Here is a 23105-nt window from a genome sequence, read left to right on the forward strand (position 1 = left end):
AGAATAAGTGAGGAATGAATTTAACTTCTGTTAGACAGCTATCATACTGAATAAATATTTACTGTGAATGTATGCAAAAATGTATGGCATATGGCTGTCTAACAGAAGTTAAATTCATTTCTCACTTATTCTGACAATGTACTTAACCCTAAATAAAAGAACCCCATAAAAAGAGTTGTTAAATAATAGTGAAGTCACGTTGTAATAACAATAACTCATCTCTCTCGGTTTTCTTTTTGAGCTTTGCTAAAAGCCACTGTGTCAAGTGTCCATCTTGGGTTGCCGTCCGGACTTCCGGACCATCTCGCACATGCGCAGTACCGATCGGGCAGGGGGACGGATCGGGTAGTGACTGTTAGCAAAGCTCAAAAAGAAAACCGAGAGAGATGAGTTATTGTTATTACAACGTGACTTCACTATTATTTAACAACTATTTTTATTGGGTTCTTTTATTTGGGGTTAAGTACATCGTCAGAATAAGTGAGAAATGAATTTAACTTCTGTGCGACAGCTATCATACTGAATAAATATTTACTGTGAATGTATGCAAAAATGTATGGCATATGGCTGTCTAACAGAAGTTAAATCCATTCCTCACTTATTCTGACAATGTACTTAACCCCAAACAAAAGAACCCAATAAAAAGAGTTGTTAAATAATAGTGAAGTCATGTTGTAATAACAATAACTTATCTCTCGCGAGTTTTCCTTTTAACAATAACTTATCTCTCTCGAGTTTTCCTTTTGAGCTTTGCTAAAAGCCACTGTGTCAGATGTCCATCGTGGGTTGCCGTCCGGAGTTGTCCAACATGGCGGACCCTCTCGCACATGCGCAGAACCGATCGGGCAGGGTGACGGATCGGGTAGTGACAACCATAGACATATAAAGAGTAGACGCCGCATCGACCGCTGCTGCCTATTGGCGCTGACGAGCCGTGGGGCCGCCATCTTGGACCGGTCACCCGCTCCACTCAGTGTAATCTGTCTGGCAGGCGCAATGAAGTGTCAGCGCATTTTATCAATCATAACTCGCTGAATACAAAACTGATTTTCACGGGGGGGGGGGTTTCTGCAAACGTCATATATGTAGGCATGATACCGGACACATGATTCGGCGTATTTTAATATTCATAGTAGGCTTAACAGCAATAGAATATTCTGGTATTTGATAGCCTATGTTATGTATGATAGGTATTTTGCAAAAGACACACGATATATAATATATACACACACACACATAAAAAAACACTAATGGTCTATATGATAGAGAAGCATATTGTGTAGGCCTATACTCAGCTATTTTAATAAGTTGAAAAATGAAGAAACAATAATACATTATACATAGACAGAAGTTATATATCAGTAAAAATGAATATCTATGTCATAAAAAATGAAAATGTACTTCTACATCTATATAAAAAATGTAAATGTTCAAGTTAAACACAAGAACATGACACCACCCCGCCCAAACCATATTTACACAAAGTTGCTCATGACACCCGAATGCCCCGTGCATGCGGCTCCTCCAAAGCATGACTGAGAACCTCTTTCTCATATCTTTGTCTTTGGGAAACCATCAAAATAAAAACGGGAGATTTGAGAGTCAACACAAAAACATTTTAAGAAGGAGGTCAAGCTTATTTTCTTCCTTCTTCTTCCTAGATAGATTAGATTAGATTTTAGATTTAGATTAGGACCCTTTGTGTTTCAGGTGACAAAGACTTCGTCAGGTAATATGCAATGGGAGCCTTCCAATGTCCGTGTAGGCCAACCACCATGAACACAAGAGCCTCAGTAGCAGCATCGGTCTCATTGTTTCCATCACCCATGTCTACAAAAGCAGACATTGACTGGTTATGTGGATTATATTGCACATGTTTTCTGATGGCCATGTCATCCAACATGAGTGAAACACATCCATATTTAGCCTGGTCGTCCTGGCATCTTCTCTCCAGCATATCCAGCATCATCTTGTTCAGGCCAGGCTTTCCATCCACCGAACACAGCCACCTGTAAAAAAAATGAGAAGTAGCTATTTAACGTACTTGCAACCGTAATTTCCAAAAATGAAATTGAACAACATTAAGACTACCTTTTTGTTGTAGTCTCTCTGAGGTATTTGTATGCCTTTGGACCATGTAGATGGAGTGTGAGGGCAAGCTCTCTGTGGTCCTTGGAGTACTCATGGCCCTGCTTTGCCTTCAAGTCTATTTGAAGATCTGAAATTGTATGAGAAAAAATTAATAAGTCCCCTTCATATAATAACAAAGGAGTTTAATAAAGAGTGTAAGAGTAAGATGTACATGAATTTCAAAGTGCTAATTTAATTTTACCTGAGTAGAAATTAAGCCTCTTTGAGTTCTTCATTAATGAGGTTATTTTCCCTCAAATCCCCCAAAAGAGTCCTCACTGTGGTCTCTGCCCTCTTTTCTCTAGCCATGGCATTCTTCCTCTCTCGCTCGAGACTCTCCACTCTTGCTAAAGCTTCATTGAGTCTGGCCTTAAGAGCAGTAGGAGAAGCAGGCGAGACATCGCTATGATCCTAGAAAGAGGGATGAACATGGTTTGAGTGATGTTTCACTTCACACACATCACTTTGACACAACTAGAGTATGGCCCACATTATTTCTTATAGTCATCACCTGTCAAAGCCACTGCCAGCATCATGCGTGTGTGTGTCAGGGTTTCCGTTAGCCGGTAATTACCGGTTTTTAGCTGGTAAAATTTATAAAAAACCGGTAAATTCAAAACCTGACGGTCAAAATGTCTGGTAATAATTAGGGAGGCTCCGATCGATCGGCCGCCGGTCATTATCGGCCGATATTCACTCTTAATAGTTTGATCGGTGCTCTCTATAAAGGCCGATCAGGAGAGCTGGATCTGATCGATATGGACATAAACGCGAGTGAAGTATAACCGGACGCGAGAGAGAGATCAGATCAGCTGCTGAGTCTGACCGAGACACGCAGCTCTGCATGATCCCCTGAAGCCCCGCCCTCTGTTTAGCGGGCTGCAGGAGCTGCTTAAGAAACTGACTGCTGTCAGGAGAGAGAGAGAGGGAGAGAGAGAGAGGGAGGGAGAGGGGAAAAGAGAGGCTCCGTTTCTCCCGTGTTATTATTCAAAGTTGATGTAAACTTCTGAATAATGTACGTTATCTACTACAAGTAGTTTGTTTGAATGTAATAATTATGTTGTTTGTTGTTTGTGGAATCATTTCTTGAAAAATTAATCTGAATTTGTTTCGATCTGTTACGATTATAAACTGAAGCAATATCAAAATGAGCCCCGTGAACTGAGTTTTAAACATCAGCATATCTGCTCATAGTCCGGTAATGACCTGCTAACGGAAACTCTGCTACACAACTATTATTATTATTATTGAAATATGACCGGTAAGTTTCAAATTTGTCCGGTAAAATAAAATCTGCCCGGACATTTGACCGTCGAGAAAAAATCCTAGCGGAAACCCTGGTGTGTGTGTGTGTGTGTGTGTGTGTGTGTGTGTGTGCGCGTGTGTGTGAGTGTGCCAGGAATGCATGTTCAACATGTCTTCAATTGTGTGTGTATGTGTTTATTTGTGAGTGTGTTTAATATGAGTGGCAGACAGGCTCTCTTCAGCTTTTCTGGAAGGAGACGTAGTCCTGCCCTTTTCTGGCTAAAATGAAAAAGCATAATACTTGACACACACACACACACACACACACACACACACACACACACACACACACACACACACACACACACACACACACACACACACACACCCACACACACACACACACACACACACACACACACACACACACACACACACACACACACACACACACACACACACACACACACACACACACACGTTATTGATAATAGAATATTTACATTTATGAATGCTAATAGCCTTATGATGATACACCTACTCTTTGGAGGTGAACCGGGAAGCTGAAGATGGAGGGAATAACACCATCTCTGAGTCGGACAATCTGTCCTGTCAAACTCGTCCTGCTTAAAATGCTCACTGCAAATCACGGATGACTCGCTTGCAGTGAACCCTTCCCTCCTCAAAGCAACTTCCCACTTCTTTCTCATATCTTTGTCTTTGGGAAACCTTCAAAATAAAAACGGGAGATTTGAGAGTCAACACAAAAACATTTTAAGAAGGAGGTCAAGCTTATTTTCTTCCTTCTTCTTCCTAGATAGATTAGATTAGATTTTACTTTATTCATCCCACAACGGGGAAATTCACTTGTTACAGCAGCGATTTATAAAGTCTCAGTTGGCCATGAACATAATGTTTGCTGGCTACGATTTCGCTGGCGGACATCAATACAGTACAATAATATTCTATTTACAAAATACAACCAATTATAATGTTGAATCTTACTTGTGAAAAGTAATCCCCCGACCCCTGTTCGCAATCGTCCGCCGATTTGCACAGCAATATGCTGCACAGTGCTCTGGCATCTTGAAACCTCTGCTGTCTCTGGGTAGAATGTCTGTAGGATGACCGGTCCAAGATGGCGGCCGTATTTCTTGCGCCCCAGCAGCCAATGCGGCGTCTACTCTTTATATGTCTATGTTCTGGACAGCTCTCAGTACTCCAAGGACCACAGAGAATGTGCCCTCACACTCCATCTACATGGTCCAAAGGCATACAAATACCTCAGAGAGACTACAACAAAAAGGTAGTCTTAATGTTGTTCAATTTCATTTTTGGAAATTACGGTTGCAAGTACGTTAAATAGCTACTTCTCAATTTTTTTTACAGGTGGCTGTGTTCGGTGGATGGCAAGCCTGGCCTGAACAAGATGATGCTGGATATGCTGGAGAGAAGATGCCAGGACGACCAGGCTAAATATGGATGTGTTTCACTCATGTTGGATGACATGGCCATCAGAAAACATGTGCAATATAATCCACATAACCAGTCAATGTCTGCTTTTGTAGACATGGGTGATGGAAACAATGAGACCGATGCTGCTACTGAGGCTCTTGTGTTCATGGTGGTTGGCCTACACAGACATTGGAAGGCTCCCATTGCATATTACCTGACGAAGTCTTTGTCACCTGAAACACAAAGGGTCCTAATCTAAATCTAAAATCTAATCTATCTAGGAAGAAGAAGGAAGAAAATAAGCTTGACCTCCTTCTTAAAATGTTTTTGTGTTGACTCTCAAATCTCCCGTTTTTATTTTGATGGTTTCCCAAAGACAAAGATATGAGAAAGAGGTTCTCAGTCATGCTTTGGAGGAGCCGCATGCACGGGGCATTCGGGTGTCATGAGCAACTTTGTGTAAATATGGTTTGGGCGGGGTGGTGTCATGTTCTTGTGTTTAACTTGAACATTTACATTTTTTATATAGATGTAGAAGTACATTTTCATTTTTTATGACATAGATATTCATTTTTACTGATATATAACTTCTGTCTATGTATAATGTATTATTGTTTCTTCATTTTTCAACTTATTAAAATAGCTGAGTATAGGCCTACACAATATGCTTCTCTATCATATATAGACCATTAGTGTTTTTTATGTGTGTGTGTGTATATATTATATATCGTGTGTCTTTTGCAAAATACCTATCATACATAACATAGTCTATCAAATACCAGAATATTCTATTGCTGTTAAGCCTACTATGAATATTAAAATACGCCGAATCATGTGTCCGGTATCATGCCTACATATATGACGTTTGCAGAAACCCCCCCCCGTGAAAATCAGTTTTGTATTCAGCGAGTTATGATTGATAAAATGCGCTGACACTTCATTGCGCCTGCCAGACAGATTACACTGAGTGGAGCGGGTGACCGGTCCAAGATGGCGGCCCCACGGCTCGTCAGCGCCAATAGGCAGCAGCGGTCGATGCGGCGTCTACTCTTTATATGTCTATGGTGACAACTGTCACTGGTTTACCCGATTTACAGCGCCATATAGATAGAAGGGTTACGACAACGGAAGTCCAAAAACGGTTATCGTCACGTGGTTCATGTAGACGAGGATCGTTCCCCGGAAGTTCATGGCGGGCAATGTGAATGCATTGATAACAGGAGATAGAACTACGATTTTTGGTAATAATTATTAGTGAATAAAGGTTTTGATTTGCAATATTTATACAACAAATCGATATGTGTATGTATTTACATCAATATGTTTTCAAAAATAAAATCGAATTTGCTAATATTAAGTGATAATATTAGGATTAGTGTGAACAACTAGTTTACATGTTAGGCTAACAGTGCCTTGGTTAAAGAGCCTGTTGCTGTTTATTTATAGCTTTGAATTCTTTAAAACCAATATTATCTTCTTAAACTTGTATGGTAGTCAGGAGCATCACTTTCTAATGTTTATTGATACATTTAGAGGGAGGGGATCTAAAGTAATGCTTTAAAATTCAGATTAGATTAATTTCTACCATTTTCTTAAATGCATGGTAGTTTCAGTAATCCCCTGGTAATTGAGGACACAAGTTATCTAAATGACTAATGTCGTCTTTATGGTTTCAGAAAGGACAGGAGACCAACAGATGACTATCAAAGGACTAGCAGCATGATGATGATGATGATGATGATGATGATGATGATGATGATGTTAAATGTGTTGTTTTAGGAACATCCATTGCAAATACATGGGATTCAATAAACATTGAATAGCATATCATGCAGTTTGTCGGTGCCTTTTCCTCCGTGTTGTCCTGGTTTGCTGTGTTGCCTCCTAGTCGCCACCATGGTTTGCTGTACTGCCTGGGGATGCTCAAATCGCTCCGAGAAAGGAGTACGAATGTACGGCTTCCCCACTGACACAGAGCGGAGGAAAAAATGGCTGGCTCAAGTCAGCAGGAGCAATTTCACGACCAACAGCAAAAAAATATGTGATGTAATTATATACAAATACTGCATTTGCACTTTTTCACAAAACGAAAACCACACCATTGGGAAAGCTTAATGTTTTGTTTAATACAAAAAAACAGGGAAAGGCTTGAAAAACACAGAGTTGAGACTCAGGGTGCAGGGTGAGGGTCTCAGTGCAGGTATTCAGGCTCCATTGAATCCCCCTCTGGTTCTTGTGCTGAAAGAGGGAGCAACAGACAGGAGAAAGGGTTATACACACCTATATAGCACACCTATTGCCTTGGGGAGATAACGTGCTTACTTATATAAAACAGTAGTATTAAACGTACCTTGTGTTTTCACTCTCCCTTAAGTCCCTCTCCCTTTGCCATCAATCCAGAATCAGCTGAGCTGCAACATTATACAGACAGGTAATAATCAACAGAATCACAAGGACACAATATGGCTCTGCTAAAAACACTCACTCTTACACGCACCAAAGTTATATTTATCTAATATTTAACTCCCTCCACCCCCGCATACAATCCCGTTTAGAAGCCCCTCTTCTCTAATTCAACATGTTGGACGAAATGACATAGAGAGAACGGAATTTACAATTAAAAGGCTGTTCAACGTGTGTTGCTAACTTGCTTCGGTATCCTAGCTTAATCTGTTATCTGTAAACGTTCCCTAAATCTACTAATTTAGGGATAATCCACTGACATCCTTTAATACACATGTTAATTTGAATCAGATGTACTGATAATATCCGCTATATAAATCTTTAAACTTCTTCTTACCTTTAAAAGTCCGTCACGAACGGTCTATTATGCTGCAACTCTACAGCTCTTACCCAGCGCCATATAGACTGAGAGTTACGTCATCTCCATTCACTCCAATGGACCACTTTTTTACAGCAATGGCGGATCGTGGAGCCTCTCAATCGTTCCCCGGAAGTTAGCGCCAAGGCTAGCAGAGCTAGCATGATATGCTATTCAATGTTTATTGAATTCCATGTATTTGCAATGGATGTTCCTAAAACAACACATTTAACATCATCATCATCATCATCATGCTGCTCCTGCTGCTGCTAGTCCTTTGATAGTCACCTGTCGGTCTCCTGTCCTTTCTGAAAGCCATAAAGATGACATTAGTCATTTAGATAACTTGTGTCCTCAATTACCATGGGATTACTGAAACTACCATGAATTTTAGAAAATGGTAGAAATGAATGTAATCTGAATTTTAAAGCATTATTTTAGATCCCCTCCCTCTAAATATATCAATAAACATTAGAAAGTGATGCTCCTGACTACCATACGAGTTTAAGAAGATAATATTGGTTTGAAAGAATTCAAAGCTATAAATAAACAGCAACAGGCTCTTTAACCAAGGCACTGTTAGCCTAACATGTAAACTAGTTGTTCACACTAATCCTAATATTATCACTTAATATTAGCAAATTCTATTTTATTTTTGAAAACATATTGATGTAAATACATACACATATCGATTTGTTGTATAAATATTGCAAATCAAAACCTTTATTCACTAATAATTACCAAAAATCGTAGTTCTATCTCCTGTTATCAATGCATTCACATTGCCCGCCATGAACTTCCGGGGAACGATCCTCGTCTACATGAACCACGTGACGATAACCGTTTTTGGACTTCCGTTGTCGTAACTCTTCTATCTATTTGGCGCTGGGTTTACCTTACGCTTTATCAGTTGAATCACTTTGAACATTCGTTTGAGAAGTTGACGGGTTGGCCGGACTTTTTACTTTTTTTGTAAAACAAACACACGGCGCACCGCGCACACGAGTAAACGTGCATCGCTTTCTGGCTCCGTAATCACACCAATGCACGTGCAACTTAAGTATCAGGTTCCGACTGGTCACAACAATAATTAAATGTCACTCTTAATACAACAAATAATTAACATTTATCTATTTTGGGGTGCACATTTAGCTGTGTGCTGTCCTTATTTCTTTATGTTAAACAACAAAGGCCAAGAAGTGGTTGGCATTTTTTCTGAATGGTTGCCAATGACAACCGTTACTGTAGAGCCCTGAAATCTGATTGCATTGTTTACTAAAGACACAATAACCCTGAGATAAAACACAATACAGACACATATAATATGTGAAACAAAGTAGAGCAGGAAGTAAATGAGATTATAGTAATTACAGCTGATTTTCATTAGCCCTGAAGTGGGGGTTTAATGTGAGGCCTGCCCCTGCATGCAGGTCCTGCTGCAGCCTCATGGATTCAAGCAGACACGTGCTTCCTCCCCCTGCTGGCCATATCCGGTCACTGCAGTTTATATCTGCTCACACCAGGATACATGAGTCCTGTGTGTGTGATGACGTTTCTCCACAAAATAAACCGAGCTGTTATAACCTCAGCTGAAGCTCACATTTCACCTCAGGTTTTAATATTGGCACCAGAAAAACCTATATATTACAGAATGCGTGTGTACACAGATCGTAGATAGGCCTATACATTTTTTTAATGTATAGCTAGGTTTTCTGCTGTGTTGTGTGGAGCAGAATCGCGAATTTTTAACCCTTAAGAAACCTCAGAAAAACAAGAGGGAGGAAACTCACTAGGCAGACAGGAAGAACAAGTAAATAGGTAAATACACAGAAAACATGTCAGGGAAGCCTTAGTATTCTAGTATTTCTATGTAATAACACGAATATCATACTTTTTACTCAACTAAAAGTTCCCTAGTACATATACAAACATGCTGATATGGTATAATGCAGTACTAATCTATAGGGCTTACAGTATTTCATGTCAATCTAAATGTTGGTCGACATATATCTTAGACAATACTAAAATGCTCTCACGTGAATAAACACAGGAATCATTTAAACATAAATGCAACCATGTAATACTGTGAAAATATCCATTCTGCATAATGAGTACTTTTACTTGTATTACTTGAAGTATATTTAGCTAATAATTATTCTGTACTTTATATTATTTTTGAAATATGTCTGTGTGCAGAATGAGTACTTTTAATTGTTGTACTTTAAGTACATTTTGATGCTATTACTCTTGTACTTTTACTTCAGTATAATCTTTAATTCAGGGGTTTTACTTGTAGTGGAGTATTTTAAGACCATAGAATTTGTACTTTTATTTAAGTAAAGGATCTGATTACTTCTTCAAATAGTGCTTTTACTTGACTTGAGTTGTTTCTGCATTAAAAAAATAAATACAAATAAAGATACTTTGCTGATTCCTATTATTGACATAAATAATAAATTAAGTTATGATGTGATCTCCACCTTTATTAGCTGCCACATAATTATGTGTCACAGTCAATATTTTTGCTGCACTACATTTATCTTAGTGAACATATTCAGTACAATATGGACTTTTTTTTTTACTTCAACATTTCATGTTTATTATAACACGTTTTATTCTATTTTATTTTATCTATTTTTTGCACATTTGAACTATGACTTCCTATTTTTATATGACTACTCTTATTTCCTTTATTTATTTATTTATTTTAAAATGGAGGAACTGTCACAAAACTGATTTTTTTTACAATAATCCAGATTGTCATTTTACTGCATATTATGAATATATGATGACTTGAGCTTTTCCCAAAATCAAAATACAATACCAGAACGAAAGTGTAGTTTAAAAGAAAAATATTGATGTTTATTTTAGCCTAATTTATAATGCGTTAAGGTTTGTTCATATACCTGTCACTACAATAATGTTCATAAGCTTCCATTCAATTCATAAGGGCATGTGATATTCATATTTTAAATCACAATCATCTGATTTATTATTAAATTATTAATAATATAGTTGATACTGTAAATATTGCAGGGGGTAATCTCTATAATGAGTATTTGTATTTGTTTTCATAGTACAATTACCTTCTTTTACTTTAGAAATATTGGCATTCAGTGTTTTTACTTGTGATTGAGTGTTAGAGTGGTTTTGGTACTTTCACTTCAGTAAAGGATCTAAATACTCCTCCAGCGATACAATTTGCAGACATTACAGCCTGATATCTTGATGTTTTTAAGCCTATTTTATGACGGTTATAGGTGGGATTTATAATGTTACTAAATAGTTAGGCTCTATATTTCCACCCGGTATAATAGCCTGATTTAAATGTTAATTCTAGGGGTATACCTTATACACGATGTATGTTATTAGTGTTTAACAATGACTGTGTATATGGCAGCTGTGAAAATATTTTTAGACCCAGTGTTTGGATGCTGTCATTACAGGTGGATGTGTCTCTGCTACAGTATTTTTAACCCACAATGTGCTGACTGGAAGTGGTGAAACAAACCTGTTGTAAAAAAATTATAAATAAAAACAAAAAATAATATTTAAAAAAAATGTATGTACAGTATGTATATGTTTAAAAAAAGATGTAAATAAAAAAATGCAAAAGAATAAATCAAATAATCCATTAATTGCCCATTATATAACATATTAACTATAACTCCCAAGGTTCATTTTGTCAATCAAAATCCAATTGTGTGCTTTAAACTGTGCATCTAACATCAGATGTAACCTAAAAATCAGCATGTTAAAAATATTCATTTAAAAATCTGCAGCCATTATCAATTCCCTTTTTATTTTGGGGTTAACTTTCTTTAAATCTGGCAAACATAATTCAATAAGGAAGTGTTGTGCAATGCCAGAAACACAACTCTGGTAAACACAGAATACATGCTGAGAGCTTTCACTTGCGGAAATAAGCTTAATCAGCATTGTTTAAATTTGTTTGGCGAGGTCAGCGATTGAATACAATGTTCATTTATTTGTAATAGTCCTGCAGTGAAGCTTTACACCAATAACTCATCTTCTGGTTCCAGCTTCCTAAATGTGGATATTTTATTATTTAAAAGAAGACACTGTGGGACCTTCTTTGTGAAAACCAAAAAACGTGTTGTTTTAACTGTAAATGTGCATTTATTAAAATTGTATTCAAGCACCAATAAGTTGTGTAGTGTAATTACAAGTATGCTTCATAATAAAATGTTTAAATTAAAGTAAACGTTTTCCATGTTATGCTACTTGTATTGTTTACCACGACCCTGTGGAAGCCAATACTGCAATATTTACATTGTTACTTTACACATTTCAAATTGAATCAAACTTTATTTATATAACACATAGGTAACTGAAAGTGCTTCACAAACCAAACACAATATTTAAAAAATAATAAAAACAATACTATCTCCCTCTAAGGGTAAACAAACATGTAAAGCTTTGTTATTAAAAAGAACCGTAAATACTAATGCAGGACTGAATAAAACAGGAATAATAAATAAATAAGAATACATAAAATGAAAAAAAATAAAAATACTTTACAAATAGATACAAATAATTCAAAGGAATAACATAAGAATAAAATAAAATTCAGTTAAAAGCCACATTTTTTCATTTATTTATATAATGTAAAAACACAAAATCAATATACAAACAATTGCTTAAATTCAATTAAAATGGCTTTTAGAACAACATAAGCTATATTTAAAATACAAATAAAATAACACTGATGGGAAAATGAATACCAGGCATCAAACAGTGGTCAAAGAATTGTTCAGGTATTTGTTAGAGCAATGCAGCGAGGTCAAATTTAGATAACTCATACACATATTAAAACATGGTATGCCACTTCTAATTTTACTCCATTACATCCATACAAAGGAATAAAAAGCATCAAGGTGTCTGTCTGTTGATCCAATTCTGTGCTTTAATATTAAATGAAACCCCAACACAGCTCCACATCTCTAATTATATTTTGTATCTGAGCCCCGCCTCCACGTGCCGCGTCACGCGGAAGTACGTCACAACACTGAAGCTAAAGATGCTTCAACTGCCGTTTCTGCTGTGACTTTAACATTAAGTTTCTCTGTGGCAAACTTTGGCCACACCTAGATCCTGCTTATTTCCCAAAAAAAAAAAACATTCACAAAATCCTGCTTTTTAATTTTTTTCTCCGTGGTGCGTTTGTTTGTGTGACGGCGAGTCCCGGCGGTGTAACCGGAGAGGGGCCTCATAGAGGGAATGCAGGACTGCAATGGAGCACAATGCAATACAGGTAAAGCCGATTTAATTTCCTAAATAAATGTCGAATTTTTGCCACTTCACCCGGCGAATTATCCGCCGGTTACTGGGGAGAATATTATACACTCGAGTCGTGGTGATATGAAGCCCAATTTGGTGTTTTATTTTAATTTTAGTTTGACCATGTCGTATTGATTGTTTTCCCATATCAACCAAACCCGAGTTGCTCCGACTGCAATTACAACTTTATTCAACCAGGGCTCAACTTTTTTTTTCCCTCCACAGGGTGAGAAATATACATGATATTTGTTATTTCAAAGGGGGAATAATCGGGTTTGACACCGAGCTTTTTCCTCGTTTGATATCGGAGACTCAGTGGTTAAATTTCGGTTTAATATTTCTGATATTTTCGCCGTGTTAATGATTAATTTCTTTGTGCGTCGTGTCGACAGTCACAGCTTCTTTTCTGGCTACCAACCCCCACCCACACTAACAACACATTACCTTAATAACATTTAATTGTTCTCCTCGTTTGCATGGCTGAAAATATCAGGAAACTTTTCAGCCTTTTCACCAAAAGCTGAAAAACGACACGTTGCTTCGACATTTTTTTTTTACTCTGAACATTAATTTCCCCCACAGCGACGTGATATTAAACATTTGAAATCATTTTTTTTCGACTGACTATAGGTGGAGCAGTAGTGTTGCTTTATAATAGGAAGCATATTCATATTATAAAATCCCCACCGACATTTTGTCTCCGTCGTAATTACCCCACAGTTTAAGGAGGAATGTTAATATTGTCTATGAAGGGGGGAAATGAGTTTTTGTACTTGAAATAGAGAACATTAATCCTGCCTTTGAACACAGGAAACATTCACAGTTTAAGCAATGTGGACGAAGACATAACCGATAAAGTCATTTATTTTGACAGGATTTCTCCATGTGTGGCGTTTAAGCGGTTTATTTAATATTCCAGGGGTGTATATTTTTATTTTTATATTATTTTAATATTAATTTATTGCAGATGTTTTCCCCCAACTTTTGAGCTTTTTGCAATAACAGGATATAGCCAAGGTCAATAGTGTGTTTGGATTACAATTGTTTATTTATTTATTGTCTGAAGCAGGAGGCATTTTTTAATTAATATTCGTCGGAGGGTTTTTATTTTAGTGCCTCCCCTTTTCTTCCTTCCGTACTGATTTTTTTTTGTGTAAAAAACAAATATCTCACTGCATTATTCCCACAAAATATCACGAGAACTGACGTAGGCGCAGATTAAGGGGTTCCATTTTAAATTCGTGTGTGTTCACATTTTAGACAGAGGACTGCCTCTCATTGCTCAGATTATATTTGTGGTTTTTATTTTCCTGCCTGCTCAGCCCTGCCTCGTTTCCACCACTAGGCTGAACATTATCTGTCCCTCCCCCAGGGCCATGCAAAAAAAGGAAATGCCTACATAACACTCCTATAGTACATAATAGTATGTTTTTGATACTCTATACTCACTCAAGGTAGTACTTATCATATTGTCTCTCTATAATTTAAGTTAAATATATGTATAATATAGTAAAACTATGTCTGCTAAGCTAAAAAATGACTTGATCTCACTTTGTTTTAGTATTTTCCCCATGGTTTCCTACTTTTATATCAATATAGATTTACGTGTAATGAACAGGTTAGTTACAGGTTAGTTGATTAACAGGAAATTCAATAGGAAATAATAATATGTTTTCATACTTTATATTCACTTGATGGTAGTGCTTATTGTCACTCTGTAATTTAAGTTACATATATGTATAATATGCATTCTGGAGATAAAACCATGTTTGCTAAGCTAAATAGTAACTCGATCTCACTTTATTTTTGTATTTTTTTCCTTGCTTTCATGCCTTTTTTATATCAATATAGATTCAAATATAAATGAACTAATGCTTTAAGGATTTATAGGTTAGATGATTAACAGGAAATGCAAAAATAAATAGGCGATAAATTAAAAAGCAAGGATAAGAGGTAAAGGATATGATATAACTAAATGCAAATAAAAATATGTATACAATAAGCTTAGGCTACACACATTTTGATAATAAAATCATTTTATTATTACGTTTTTAATCAATTTAACTTGTTTTAAAGTTAAGATGCCCAAAATGATCTTGCTCACGAAAGCATTTATCCTTTTAATTGATCACTGAAACTTTGATACATTTATTTTTAAAGCAAAGACGCCACAGATTATCTGGCTCCGGCTTGTCAAATGTGAGGTAAATAAGGAATTTATTTGAGTTTGTTGTTGTCTTTTTCCTTGTTTATATTGTGCATATAACTAGATGTCAACTGCTATTGATTAGTTGAAAGACAAGAAACTACAAATCTTTAAAAAAATGACAAACAATGATCTATTTGTCAATTAAAAATGCACAACATGATACTCAAATGTGGATATTTGCTAGTAATCTCAAGCTTAAACGAGTAAACATTTAATATATTATCACATTTTAGATTTTTCAACTTGGCTTTAAATACGCAATAAGTATCTATTAAATAAATGTGAATCTTTAGAAAAAATATACAATTATATTCTTATCTAATTCTCTTTAAATGTTCATTTATATATGCCATTGGGCTAATGCTGTGTTTTTATAGTGATTTAATCTTTTATCGTTCTCATTTATCCTCTTACGTACTACAGCTGGCACTTTGTCTATATAGCCTTTTATTTAAACACGTCTTAACCATCACACACATGAAGGGCTTCCCGGTTATTTTGAGAGATTTATCTTTTCGGTATCCATTTTTCAAAATGAATACCATATTATTCTTTAAATATATGCTATTGCTGACACAGTGGCTTGTGCTGTGTCTGTAGAGATTAATAGTGGTCTATATTATTGTAATCTTTGTTTTCTTCTACTCTTATAACTTAAGTATCTAGACAAAAGGTTTTTATATATTCTTATATTTATTCAAAGGTACTCTATACTCCTGATCATTTGGCTTCCTTTTATGTTTAATTGTGATTATAATGATCCTTTAAAATGTATATGAGTTTAAAGTTTTATGTCAATACTTGGTTTTACATTATACTATACTAATGTACTGCGCCTTAATATATATAATACATATCATCCTATATAATAACTCTTTAATATCATGACTTATGCGTCTGTTGAGCTTAATGGATCTCTTCCTATGCCGTTCATCTTCCTTCTTTGTCAAAGAAACTAGATTCATGTTCTCTTTTTATTCCTCTGATGTCCATCTCATTCGTACTTCATTATATTCCTTCCTATAATAGTTCAGAACTAAACCTTTAGTTCTCCTCACAGGACTCAATGGTGACTTTATCTGACTTCACAATATTATATCTGTCTTAAAAATATCCATAATAGTTTTTGTATTGAGTTCAAAAGAGAATTGATTTGACTTTATTTAGCTTTATTTCCTAGTTTGACATATTTCCTTAAATGCCAGTAAAGCTTCTCCAGAGGCCAATACTGTCTTGTTTTATTATGTCCCCAAAAGTACATTATCATTTGTCCTTAAATAGATGGTTAGAATATTAATATAGGGTATCATATACATTTGTAGAATCAAAACATCACAATCACAACAGAGAAAACAAGAAAAAGCTAAACATTTACTGAAATACCAAAACATTTAATAAAAGTAAAAGTAAAATGTAAGCAGTAATATGTTTAGAGTTAAAGTAAAGCTGATTATGAAGCAATGACCCACGTATTGTTTGATACTGGTCGAATAAAAGCGAGGGATGATTTCACAAATATACATTTGTACAAACGTACACACCCTTGTTCATATACATGAATAGACCTCTAGTGGCTATAACTGATGCTGTTTTTAATGAAATGTAATAATAATACTTCGGAGCTATTGGTGTCTATGTGACTCAATATACATTTTTTAGAGTGTTAGATTGTGTCTCTTTTACGCTGTGGGTCTTTTATCTCACATAATCTCTTATTTATCAGTCAAATACATCCCATAATTCCCCGCATACTGTATGTTTTTACACTGTGAGCCCTGATGTGCTGCAGAAAGCACATCCTGGTCTTTTTAGTGATGTAACACACAGGGGGCGGGACCAAGACTTCTGACTTTGCAAAATGGGGGGGATGCAGGAAAACCCATTTGAAGGCAGTGAGGGAGGAACATGTATAGAGAGGTTTGTTGTATTACTTCTTTCCAGAAGGACGTTTTGTTTAGATGGATAATTAGGCAGATGTGTGTACTTTATTTATCCCAAGTCGGGAATTAGTTTAGTCACAGCAGCATTTTGACACTCCATATACAAGAATTACATTCACAGTAGAAAAGACATGTATGTAGAGTCTAGACACTGTAAGGGAATACATTAGAATACTCTCGATACACCAATGAACTAAAGGGACAGAAACACAAAGTACTATACATAAGTTATTTATGAGAGTCCTAGTGTATGTTTATTATAAGCTTTTCAACCATTTCCCTTACAAGAAAGGCAACAGAGCAAGTTTTATTTAATTTTTTTTTCTTTTCTGGTATTTACAAGATAACAATATGTTATGTCATTAATACCAATTTGTGCATTGTGTGTATATATATATATATATACTTTAAACGATGTACTACCTGCTAATAGCAAAACATCTTTGCCATATGATTTTACATCCTGATTTTTGAATTATATATAAAAAAAAATATTACAAATATAAAAATCTATTTTTGTCCAGGCCTCAGGAGATTTCCATACTTGAAATATTCCTCTGAGGTTACAGTGAATATTGAATGATAACATATATATATGTATTGTATTCCTATAGGGACTTGCAGCATGTTTAATGACTTTCTCTAACACTGCCTTCTTCTAATCGTGCTATATAGGGTTTATATCGTGACTTGAGTTTGTGCTTTATTCACATTGCATCGTTAGAACAGTCCACAGGGACCCTGCGTCTATAATATTGGATATTTATCATATTTAGTATTAAATCCTCCTGTGCTTCTTTCAGTTTCAGTTCCTGTAGCAGGATATTGAGTGAGTTTGACATTCAACAGTGACCTTGTGTAATTTAGCCGTAGTCTCTCTAGGTTGTATCAGCGTATAATATTTATTTGAATGAAAACCCCATGTTGCCATAGGGGCTCAGGGAGTCTCTAGAAGTGATCGTGAGCCTGGCTCGCTCCATGTTGTTTTTCCCGAGTGTTATTCGGTATCCTACGGTTTTCCCACTAGGCCTTTTTAAAGTGAATCTGTTACACTCCGCCACAGTGACGTCATTAAAAACACGTCTCTGCATTTTGTTATGGCTGCACTGCTTAGTCTTAATGGTGCCTAACTGGTCTGCATGTCTGTGTGCAAAGCTGATATGTATATTTTCTGCTGTGACATTTATTCAGTGTCTTTCTAAAAATTGATCCTATTGCTGCAGCTGGTCTGCAGAGCAGCGGGTGGGGGAGGGTGGGAGGAGGTTCTGCCTGTGGTGGGTTATGGGTATCGGGTGGGGGAGGGTGTGTTCGGGGAGGTGGGGTTGTGGATGATCAACACAGGAGTGAGAATTTTAGAATATTCTGCATTTAGTGCAGCAGGAAAGCTGGGTGAGTTTTTCGAAACAGTCTGTTGGTGCAGAAAGAGAGGGATTTCTGTTGTAGATCTTCATTTATCCTGAGTAAATGGAAAGCAGCTGCAGCGCCGGATACACCCTGAACTTAAACACTACACTAGGCCTTTTATTTCATGTGCATATGGTGAATGTGAGCCAGGCCGGCTTTATTTTTATTCACTTACCATCAGAAATCTGTCACACTGTGCTTCCTGGCTTCATTTAACATTAGAGCTGCAGCCACTTATCCATTCATTTATTAGGGATTGAAAAATAAAAGTCAATTTGTTATTCAAGTCATTTTCTGGGGCAAAAAACTCCAAACCAGCCGTGGTTTTAGCTTTGAGTATTTGCTGCTTTTCTCTTCTTTACAACATGTATTATTTGTTATAGTTTGGGTTGTGATGCAGTCAGTATGTCGTTGTGTCACTGGGCAGGACACTTCACCCCAAATTGCTCCTGTGGGGATTGTCCACAGTATTGAGTATGTAAGTTGCTTTGGATAAAAGCGTCTAGTGACATGTGACATGTAATGTAATGTGTGAACATTTTCAAACTTTGCAGACATTTAATAAAGCAAACAATACATTAACTAACAGAGAAAAATAATAAGCAGATACATCGGCAATAAGGAAATATAATGTGCAGCGTAAAACATTATTTAATTTTCACACTTTGAAAAAAGTTGTCCCTGTGTTCCATAAAAAATATACAATAATATTTGTATCCCTTAAAGCAGCATCAGCCCTGATCACAACTTCAAAATGTTTGTTCATTTATATAAAAAGATATACTTGAATAATATATCATATCATATAAATAATTGAATATTACGTTGTACCAAATCGTCATGGATTTGCCATATTTCTTCTGTATGTGTTAATTGATTGGCTATAAAACTGCAGAAAAACTGAAAAACTTCAATAAAAGTTTCCAAAACCCCCAAAATGTGGTTAATAACAATATATTTGTCACCTCTGGCGCTTGAAAATCAGTCGAACAATTGAAAAGGCAGATTTGTTGTTAACTTGTGAACATGTTTGTTAGTTGCCAAGCAAATAAGAAAGAAAGCTAAAAAGCAATGATTTCTTTCAGATTGTCAAGGAGATAAATTTGTTTAATATCTGGGTCTTCTCCGTCTTTTATGTTGCAGCTGTGAGGCTGCATATAGTGTTTCATGTGAAGCCGTTGTAATGCAGTCTTTTCTCGCCTCTAACTCTAAACCGGGGATTCCAAAGACGGCATGATAGATTTCATATCATCAAAATCATCCTATTATCATTATCATGCAACAGGCTTTTCTTCTAGGTAGGGTTGCTCAATTAATCGTATTTTAATCGCAATTACGATTTTGGCATGCAACGATTATGAAAACATCGAAATAAAACGATTATTTATTTATTTAAATGTTTTTTAAATTTGGTTTTCTCATCTTTTTAATAATTACATAAAGTAAAGAGGCATAATGACGTTTGGAACTTTCCGCCTAATGTGAAGGAAAATGTGTCAGTTAATCCACACATGCACACAGAAGGATTCAAACTTGTATTTCCGGATCCACACTTGTGTTTTTCAATGCACACACAAATGTGTTCCGTTTCATATTCATGTAAATAAAATCCTAATACAGAAAAAAGTTTTACATATGTATTTTTGATCCTCACATATTTGTTTTCCGTTTAAATCCTCTGAACCTGAAACACAAACCGCTTTCTGTGCACGGATCGCTGTGCATTCGTGTGTGGGTTTTTTGAGACTCCCCTGACGCTCACCCGATTCGTACTTGTAATTTTTTCTATCTATAGCCAATCAGATGTCTCCTAAATTCTAAGCCAATCACATGAGCGCACCCCCACGAGGGTAGATTTCTTGCGTTCATGACGTAGCGCTTCATGTACGCATTTAGCGCAGTCCGGAGCCGACAGGTCCATGGAGCCTGCCTGCAGGTGCTAATCTCAGGACACCTCCACTCTCAGTACATTGCCACTTTCCGAACGATTGATGAATGCTTGTGTACACAAAAACGGCAGGCAAAACCGTTTTAAATGTGTGTTTCCTGTGTGGCGAATACAGCTGCTTTATTTATGTCTCTATGAAGTTGTTGTGAGTGTGGAGGGAGCAGCTACAGGTTAGCTTAGCCTAATCGATCAGTGCACTACGAAGCCAGTGCTAGACAGTGAACTGTCAACGGGGGGAGCCCCGCCGGTCATTATCGGCCGATATTCACTCTTAATAGTTTGATCGGTGCTCTCTATAAAGGCCGATCAGGAGAGCTGGATCTGATCGATTGAGTGATTGAGTGAAGTGTAACCGGACGCGAGAGAGATCAGATCAGCTGCTGAGTCTGACGGAGACACGCAGCTCTGCATTATCACCTGATGCTCCGCCCTCTGTTTAGCGTGCTGACCGGACTGCGCAAAATGCATATATGAAGTGTCATGAACGCAATAAATCTACCCTCGTGGGGGTGCGCTCATGTGATTGGCTTAGAATGAAGGAGACATCTGATTGGCTATAGATAGAAAAAATTACGAAGTACAAGTACGAATCGGCTGACCGTCAGAGGAGTCTCAAAAAACCCACACACGAATGCACAGCGATCCGTGCACAGAAAGCGGTTTGTGTTGCAGGTTCAGAGGATTTAAACGGAAAACAAATATGTGAGGATCAAAAATACATACAACTTTTTTCTGTATTTGGATTTTATTTACATGTATATGAAACGGAATACATTTGTGTCTGCATTGAAAAACACAAGTGTGGATCTGGAAATACAAGTGTGAATCCTTCTGTGTGCATGTGTGTATTATGAGACTGTTCTGAGCCCATAAAAAGTTAGTAGGAATGTTTCAATTTGAGTAGATTATCAAGGACAAAGTCTGCTTTTAGCTTCTCAAATGTCTTCTATGATAGTAAACTGTTCTCACATTCAAGATTGTACATTGTTTGTCATTTTAAGACATCCTCTTGGATATTTATATATTTTTCAGAAATGTTCATGAGAACGTATCTGTTATTTGTACTTTATACAAAAACAAATGCAATGTTTTTGCTAAATCTCACTCTGACCTTTATCCAATAACTTAAAGCTCCTAAAGAACTGAACTGAAACTCTTCACCATTTGACCTTAGAGGGTAGAAACGTTTTAAATGAAACATAGTCTCCTGTAATTGTTAAGAAAACATGATCCTATCTTTTTTTTCTCTCATAATATTATATCTTTTTAATGACGTGATTCAACAAAAACGTGTGAAAAAACGTAGCTATTTTTAAGTAGAATGCACTTAGTTGAAACAAGTATGCATTGTTTCATTATGTGGAGAATCTATGAACAAAAACGCTGCTGATACAAAATGGCCGCTCACCAAACTCCTGACAGATCCAGAGATTATCATTCAGGTCACATTCTTAAAGATCCGACTAAATCAGAACCGGTTTTACATTACAAGTAGTTTACACAGGTATTTGCCTTGATATAGTTAGTGCATGCAAGAAGATACAAAGTAAGAACAACAACCAAACAATTAAAACAATTTACGTTGAGACATAGAACATTATTTACATGAAATCTGAATATACCAAAGAAGAATATACAGTATACTATGACAAAGTTCTCAGAATAATCAAATAAAATATGTGCAATATTGTTATGAAAAGTGCAAAGCGATGCAGATACTAAGAGAGCTGGCTTGTGTAGAAAAGTGCCAAATATTCTGAGGGTTGTGCAGAACCGGCAATACTTATATAACATTTGGACTATGGTCACTTTTGGTAAAACATGGGGAAACATTGTTAAGACTTTACAGCAATGTAATAAACCAAACAATCAATTAATGAATGGATAAAATAATGAGCAGATGAATCGGCAATAAGGAAACATTTGCAACCGTAAACATTATTTTATTTGGTGCCACTCTTTGAACAACGCTGTACCTGCGTGCCATAAAGATATCAAATCATATTTGTACCCCTTTAACCAGCATCAGTCCTGATAATAACTTCAAAAATATTCATTTATTTTCAAAATAATAACCCTTTAAATTCCAGTTTGTTTCCATATTGCCACTGTTGTTCTATCATTTGAAAATGTAATGGATAGAGCAGTGGCGAGCCGTGACTTTTATACCTAGGCCCTCTGACCCCCCTTCCCTCGGAAAAAAAGAAGAGATATTACGTCACAGCGTATACTTCAGCGTAATATCAAAACAACGGCCCGGGGTGCAAAACGCATCAATGACAGCGACCCTCTACCACACAAAACAACACCATTTATATAAACACCTATCATGACAGGGCCCCCACAGCCAAGTCACAATTACAAATGAATTAAGTCGGGACGGCGGCCCACATTGAAAATGACTTGGGCCTACCTTTGATGATCAAATCACTTAAACACAAAGTCCATCCTCCTGTCCTTTTGGATGAAGCACTTGATGGCGGGTCATGCAGCTGATCCTTTGCCACTCCAATTTATCATTGTAACTCAATCTTGAAAATGACTCGGTTAATAATTTCGCAGCTATAAAAATAAAGCCCACCCATTTAGAGGGAAGATATGATTGGTCAATTGTACTGTCATTTGACATTACTCTCTCATTGAGTTACGATA

General features: G+C 36.5%; 1 protein-coding gene and 1 long non-coding RNA gene across 2 annotated transcripts in view; one reads left to right on the plus strand and one right to left on the minus strand.

Moving 5' to 3' along the window:
* Positions 1–3608: 3608 nt before the first annotated feature.
* LOC139435112 (uncharacterized) lies at positions 3609–4567 on the minus strand. Its single transcript, XR_011644385.1, has 3 exons — positions 4381–4567; positions 3917–4104; positions 3609–3654 (listed from the first exon to the last, which is right to left on the minus strand). It is a non-coding gene; the product is annotated as an uncharacterized lncRNA (long non-coding RNA).
* An 8119-nt stretch (positions 4568–12686) lies between these two features.
* LOC117458475 (uncharacterized) overlaps positions 12687–23105 on the plus strand; it is a 51715-nt gene continuing 41296 nt past the window's right edge. Inside the window, exon 1 of the mRNA XM_034098976.2 lies at positions 12687–12926. Within this exon, the coding sequence (XP_033954867.1) occupies positions 12906–12926 (21 nt within the window). The 5' untranslated portion in view covers positions 12687–12905. The remainder of the gene's footprint in view (positions 12927–23105) is intronic.

The sequence above is a fragment of the Pseudochaenichthys georgianus genome, chromosome 14 (genome assembly GCF_902827115.2).
Source record: "Pseudochaenichthys georgianus chromosome 14, fPseGeo1.2, whole genome shotgun sequence".
Taxonomy (NCBI): Eukaryota; Metazoa; Chordata; class Actinopteri; order Perciformes; family Channichthyidae; genus Pseudochaenichthys; species Pseudochaenichthys georgianus.